The sequence below is a fragment of the Rosa chinensis genome, chromosome 7 (genome assembly GCF_002994745.2).
Source record: "Rosa chinensis cultivar Old Blush chromosome 7, RchiOBHm-V2, whole genome shotgun sequence".
In the NCBI taxonomy this organism is placed as follows: domain Eukaryota; kingdom Viridiplantae; phylum Streptophyta; class Magnoliopsida; order Rosales; family Rosaceae; genus Rosa; species Rosa chinensis.
Window position 1 is genome coordinate 28,669,709 of NC_037094.1, and position 7,414 is coordinate 28,677,122.

General features: G+C 39.8%; 1 protein-coding gene across 1 annotated transcript; it reads right to left on the reverse strand.

Moving 5' to 3' along the window:
• Positions 1-942: 942 nt before the first annotated feature.
• LOC112179818 (syntaxin-22) lies at positions 943-6,488 on the reverse strand. Its single transcript, XM_024318298.2, has 7 exons — positions 5,993-6,488; positions 5,341-5,434; positions 4,437-4,576; positions 4,214-4,288; positions 1,607-1,764; positions 1,426-1,526; positions 943-1,313 (listed from the first exon to the last, which is right to left on the reverse strand). Exons 1-7 carry the CDS (start codon positions 6,169-6,171, stop codon positions 1,248-1,250), a joined length of 813 nt encoding a protein of 270 aa, XP_024174066.1. The 5' UTR covers positions 6,172-6,488; the 3' UTR covers positions 943-1,247.
• Positions 6,489-7,414: the final 926 nt, after the last annotated feature.

The window sequence follows — 7,414 nt, forward strand, 5'->3', positions numbered from 1 at the left end:
AGTAGGTATATGTCAAAGCCAACAGAACTTCATCTCCTGGCAGCCAAGAGGATTTTGCATTATCTACAAGGAACAGCTGGCTTTGGGATTCTTTATAGGAAGGGAGGGAATAAGGAGTTAGTTGGCTTCACTGACAGTGATTATGCGGGTTGTTTGGAGGATAGAAAGAGCACGTCGGGTTATGCTTTCATTCTGAGCTCTGGAGCAGTTGCTTGGTCGTCACGAAAGCAGCCAATTGTTACTCTTAGTACAACAGAGGCTGAATTCGTAGCTGCTACAGCGTGTTCATGTCAGGCCGTGTGGATGAAGAGAATTCTGAAGAAACTTGGCTATGAAGGCAGCGAAAGCACTACCATTTTCTATGACAATAGCTCAGCAATCAAGTTATCCAAGAACCCTGTGATGCATGGTAGAAGCAAACACATAGATGTGCGTTTTCACTTCCTACGAGAGCTGGCTAGGGAAGGAGTCGTGCATTTGAAGTATTGTGGAACACAAGAGCAGGTGGCTGATGTGTTAACTAAACCACTAAAACTGGAGTCATTTCAAAAGTTGAGAGATCAGTTGGGAGCGTGTAAGGCACCTGCAGTAAACTAGTTGCTTAGGCAGTCTAGTTTAAGGGAGGGAATGTTATGGCTTAGAGTTTGTTATTCTGTTAATAAGTGTCCTAGTCTTTAGGATGTTGTTACAGCTTTGAATAAGTTACCACGTTTCCAGCTGATAACGTGGGCTGCATTTGAATTTCTGTTTTATCTTGTAAGATATAGCCATATTGCATCTCAAATAAACTGGCTCATTCTCTCAGATTGGTCTTGTGTTCTTGATCTATTGCTATCTTGTGAGATCAATAACTCCTAACAACCATATCTCATTCCAAAAAACAATCATTAAACAACTTTAATTATTACAGACTGAGGGAATTATATGAATGGAAAAAGGATAGAGCCAAAACCATAACATAGCATAACATGAAAACCAAAGAATTATGAATTTTATTAACATATACTTTTGACCATTACGTAACAGACATAGAATACCCATCAGAAGCCCCAACCATCAACCTACAGCAAAAACAACCCCCCACTAAACAACCAGATATTGTAACAGACAGCTATATACTAAACTGGATCAAGAAGCGCAAACTCAAGTCAGGCATGATGATCCCAGAAAACAACCCATCAGATACATTAGCAAAACGGATGGGCAGATTGTGAGTTGACTCTGATCAAATGCGGATAATCTTCTGATTAAGCTGCAAGTACTATTATCACAATGAGAAGCACGATTCCAAATATTACCAACAGCAAGCAAGTCTGCAAAAACCAAAAGAAAGCTTCAACAAAAATAAAAAATGAAAATAGAATAAAATAAAAAATGATAGCCTGTCAAATTTAAGAGAAATGATTGTGAAATGCAGTAGATTACCAGAGATGAGTTTGATCTCTGCGTCTTTGAGGCCTTCGCAAGGTGGGACTTTGCCTGGGCAGTTGCAGCGTGAGCACTCTCAACATTAGAGTCGATATCCTCTACAAGCAGATACAATCAACATAAGAAAACACTAGCCAGATAAATAATAGTGCCTTGAAGAAAGGACATGATAAGTTACCGATCATTGTCCCTTGTTCATGAACCAATATAGCCAGATCTTTAAAAATCTCATTCACTTCCCCAATTTGCTGCTGGATCTCTTGTATTCCTTGTTCTCTTTCCTCGATGATAGCCTCGTTAAAGGCAATTTCATTGTCTAATAGCAAGACCTCCTGTCTGCAGTGCAAACCATATATAAGTAAGCATATGCAGAAACCATACATGTCTCAGAACAAACCCTACATGTTGATAGTAGTTCTAAGCACACACCAATGAAGATATATACTTGGCACCACATACCCTAAAGCTTGATTTAAGAGTTTTAAACTTTGTATCATACACAAATAAAAGATCCAAAGACTCATAGGGATGGTATATTAAAACTTATAGACTCCATAATTGATAGGAGACTCTTCTGTTCTCTTAAAAAGAAAAGGAGTCTTATTGGTTAATTAAATAATAGATGAACCACACTTTTGCAAGTACAAGCACCATTCATGCTAAAGAAGCCAAGAATCACACCTTCCTCTCCGTAACAACTAGACATATAAAACCTCATCAGGGACTATAAAACATCCAAAAAATAAAATAAAACATAAACATAAACAAACACACACCAAATCCAGATAATGAGATTTCTAACAAGATTACAAAACCGCGTCCTCTTCTTGCCAGGACAAATAATTTTCAAGGCAAGCACTCTAGCCATCGTGAATGTAAAGAGGGCAGAAATATGGCCATGGATTTTATCAGCACACCAATGATCAAACCAAAACTAAAGTTAATCCTCTAGTCCAACCTTATACCTCACTTCTCCAAGAAAAAGTATCCCACACCTCTAACCCAAGAACCTTTCTAAACTCTATCTGAAACCCCTTCTCTGTAGCACCAACTTCCTAACGAATATCAATAATTACAGTCAACTTGCACCAGCTAGTTCAACCTTATACCTCTCTCCTCAAAAAGGAATCCTACCAAACCTATAATGGTCTTCCAGTGTGTTCTATCTCCATAATGAATCTTCTTGAAAAGCAATGTTTTCCTAGTTCCCTTCAATTTTTGATTTCAAGTTATTTCCTAAGTTTTTCCAGTGATGACCCGAATAACATGCAAAATGAAAATCCAATACTTAAAAAACATATTAACAAGCTACAAAGCACGGATACGCCATTTTGGCCTCGTATCCCGTATCGAGCCGTGAAACGGGTACGATACGGTCGGATACGACTGGATACGCAACTCCTAATTTGGATACGGTCTGGATACGTGCGTATCCTATACAGATACGTAATTATGTAAATAAATTGGACACGCGGGGGTAATGTTGACTTTGTACCATTAAAAAAAATATACAAAAGACGTTGGAAGATCGAAACCTACTCTCAGCGCCACTTCGGTCTCGCTCTTCTCTTCTCCTCCTCTTCGCAAGTTGCAGCTAAGATCAATCAAACTTCTCCTCTTCTTCGATCCGCTGGGAGCTTGGAGCTTCAGTTTGACACGCTTCGGGTATGTTCTCTTCTCTTCTTCTTAGTTCTTACCCATATGAACTTGATTGCTAGCTTCTCTGATGGTAGAAGGTGGTTTCTGATGCTTTCAATTGTTGTACTGATGCTTTCAATTGTGGTCTGGTTTCTGATGGTTTCTGGGTTTGATGATAGAAGGTGGTTTCAGGGTTTGATAGAAGGATAAGGATATGGGTTTCATGGGTTTGATGATAGCAGAAATATAAAGGTTGTATCCCCAGTTAAGGACTTGAGAACTCTGATGACTGATAGGCGGACCCTTTTCAAGCTTCTAGTAATTTGCCAAGGAGAGTGATTCATTTAATCGGGAAAGTAAACAAAAGCATGGGCTCTACACTAGTTTTGGCTTTTATACTGGAACCCCTGGCCTATATACATTCAATTAATTTAGACTTTTCAATGCTGCTGATTCATTCATTGTTGCCAACTTGCCACTAACATGTTAGGAAGAGGATAAGTACAAAATGATAGTTGCAATGGTCAGTAAAACACTAAAACCTCACCCAAAAAAACATGTTACTTGCTGCCTCTAAATGCCATAGCATTTAAGTAAATAAGATTGCAACATTTACAATTCCCTGCATTATGCTAATTTGTGAATTGTGATAAATTGTGTATTTTTCAGGAACCATGAGTGATGGAGGAACACCTCCTATTAGTTCTAGTGTCGGGTCTGTTAATGCCGATACTAATAGTGGAGCTGCTGATACTGAAAATGAGATCATAGATGATAAAGCACCGTTGTGGAAATTTGTGAAAAGCTTCAAAAACTGTTGTTTATGTTTCATAATTTTTTGTTTCTAATTATATATATATATATATATATATTTGACGGATCCTTCTCGTACCCGTATCCAATTACATTTAAGATTTGCCGTATCCACGGATCCGACCGTATCGTATCCAGATACTCGTACCCATATCGGTGCTTCTTAGTTAACAACTAATAAATTTAAAACTATTATCTTTCTCTGATTAGTAAGATATATAACTCACAAGAAGAAACATGCATTGATCTTGCAAAAGCATGCTGGAGTGAGTACAGCTAGCTCTAGCAAACTGAAGAGAGAAAAAAATAACACACTTCACAAAATAAAACTCACCTTCTCGATTCCACAAGGAGAGCACGCTGTTCTGAATTCTTATCTGAGGTTACATCTATCTCACTAGCAGTGTAGCTGCATAAAGCATAAAATAATTCGACTTAAAACTGAGGGACTGAAATCACTAGGTTCATTGCGAACAAGGGATCACAAAAAAAAAAAAAAAAACTTCTAGCAGATATCACATAAATTGACTAAACATCCTCAAGGCACTGTCACCTACCTTGATGGAAGAACAGCCTGGGGAACAAAAGGAGCATATGCCGTTTCCCTCTCAGCTGAAAGTCGTTGAGCTTTCTGAAAATCTCTCAGTACCACTTGAAAATCTTTTGCAAGCTTAGCATCTGCAACCTTCTGTCTTCCCTGCAATTTAATTGAAGACATTCAAGATCAGCAAACACCCTAAAGAGCAGAAGAAAAATAAAATATAACTAGATAGAAAAGACCAAATAAAATATTTGAGTTCTTCTAAGGTCAAGCCACAGTGGAAAGGAACTATCCACCATTTCAACAGAATCAACCATTCAAGTTTGAAGGCTAATTCAGGAAATTCCCTAAGTGGGAAAAATCCGATCTTTTGAAAAAGGGAAATTTTAAGTTAGTTGTCATTTCATAACCATTTATCTCAATGTTATTTCTATTCAACCTCACAAACACAAAGTTTCATTGGGAATAACCCCCATGACTCCTGAAAAACTTGTTTGAATGACCAATGTTTGAACATGTATTTGGAAATGATCAATCCGACAACATGAGGTGTACAGTGGAGGTGCAGTAAAGATTAAAGTGAACCATTGAAGAGTATCCAAACCCCTACATGAGGTCAAGGACTGTTAGTTCACCAGTTGTAAAACTTCTGGCATTGAGTATTGACGATGCTGAATCACGATAAACATAAGTAAATCCAACAGGAGGTGGCTGACCCTGAAATTGCTAGTTTTAGGTATCTATATGAAGGGCCAAAAACATTCTATATTTTATTGCATAAAAACAGGGGCATTGATATCGAAAAGTAATAGACATGTGAGTGAACTTTTGTGCATGTGTAATATATGGAGAGAATGAACTATACATATTTAAATTACACACACACATATAGAGGGAGAGGGGGGGGGGGGGGGACTTACATCAACATCAGAATGATGATCTCTTTCACTCGCTAGCTTAAGTTTTTCTGAAGTATCCTTTACTAATTGCCCAATATGTAGTCTTGTCTTGTGCCTGAAAATCAGTAAAAGTCCAACAGAAAAAGAAGAAGGAAAAAAAAAAAAAACATTAGATGATAGAATTTATCATGCAAGTAAAATTGGGCAAAATCATTCACAAAAGAGAGATGGAAGGAGCGATGGGGTGGGAAAAAGAGAGAGAGAGAGAGAGGAGGAGGAGGAGGAGTGCCTACCAATACGCGGCGGGAAAAAAAGACGGAACAAGCTAAAATTTTGAAATTGGCACCAGACACTAGTATGGAGACCCTAACTAACCACAACACTGTTTGCAATCCTAAAATGAATCTCTTCTTGGAACAATTAAGCTCTATTTCCCTGACACTTGCTTCAAGTTCGAAATTATAAGATGATACACTAGTCCACAATGCTAGCCAAACAGCTCCTAATCTATCCAATTACTCATTATCAACTCCTCAAATTCACAATTCTCATTCATCTACACATTTAAACTCAGCTTATTACGATACAAACAATACCCGAAAAACCAATTCAAACCGAAATTCTCAAGAATTAAACAATTGGATCAAAATTGAGAATCAAGAAATGAACTCACAGCTTCTCGCGGAGCTCGGGCGTGTCTTTGGGGGTACCGATGGTGTTGACGAGCCTCTGAAACGTGGAGACGGCGGTGGTGATCTGGAAAATGCCGGAGGCCAAGGCTTGGGTCGGTTCTCGCCTGGACTGAACCGGACCGCGGCCCGCTTCCAGATCCCGGAAATCCTGAAAGCTCATCTCGGCCCCCTCCCAAACCCAAACACTGCTACTTCCCCCGAGAACAATTCCGGCGAGAGTTTCGAGAAAGATGATAGGAAAGTCTGGGGTTCGGGCACAGGGATCTGGAATTGGGAATAAAGAATTAGGGCACAGAAAGGTCGCTAAGCACGAGGCGATGATTAGGGGTAGAGAGAGAGAAAAAGAAAAAGAGTCGGGAGGCGAAGAAAAGGAAAGGTTTTTGTTTTTCGGGTGTAACAGAAAAGAGAAGGTGCGCTAGGTGTGATGGATTCGGTGCGGTTGTCTTTTCTGGTGGAAGCTACGGAACGGAAGCTGGTGGCCGCACGTTGGATTGGGACTCGGAAATGTACAAGTGGGTGGTTGTGATTGGGAGAAGCTTCTAAATGGAACGGTGAGTTCAGCTGCTAAATGCCAGACCGTCAAACACATGCACATTTGGAAGGATTAGCGAGCTCCAGCCGAATACCAATTGGTCGGTCACGGGGCCGGGGCCGGGCCCGGTGTAGAATTTAGAAAGCCCGAACTCACACCGAGGAAATTTTCGGGCCCGACTTAAATGATATGCTTCCATTTTTGAGACCGAATCAGGGCGGATTCCTTTTATTGGGGCCAGTTTTCTAGGCTTTCGGGCCCAAAAGACTTGAGAAAAAAAAAACACGCCGACTCGATCTGCGAGTTGAAGCGAGCATTGCTCATACCAACGGTGAAGATTGTCACCCAAGTGAAGAGTGAAGAAGCAGTGAAGGGTACAGATGCGAAGAGAAGGCGCTCCAAGGTGAGCACAATTGAAGGATTCTCAACTGAATGAACTAGAGGGAAACCCAAATGTCGATCAAGAAATTAGTCTCAGCGCAAAGGAAGGTGACAAGTCCACAAATTTATCACAAGAATCCACAAATTTATATTGTCTGATTTTGGTCTCATGATATGCGTTAAAGAGTTTGGATCTGAGATTTCAAAAAAAAAAAAAAAAAAAGAACTTTGGATCTGGTTTGCTTCGACTTCCGGGTTATGACTCTAAAGTTAGCCTCAATAATCCGTCTCCAATCTACAGCAATCTCACCTACAAAGGCCTCGGAGTTGAAGCATCTGAAGAAATGAGAGTATGACATCGTTGCGTTAGCACGGTGGATTTGATCTCAAAAGTTCAAAGCCCCGAAGAAGCCAGGAAGTATTTTGATGGCATGTCGGAGCAATTGAAAGGTTTGCAATAAAGGGAAGAGGTTTTGCTGAAAAAAGGAAA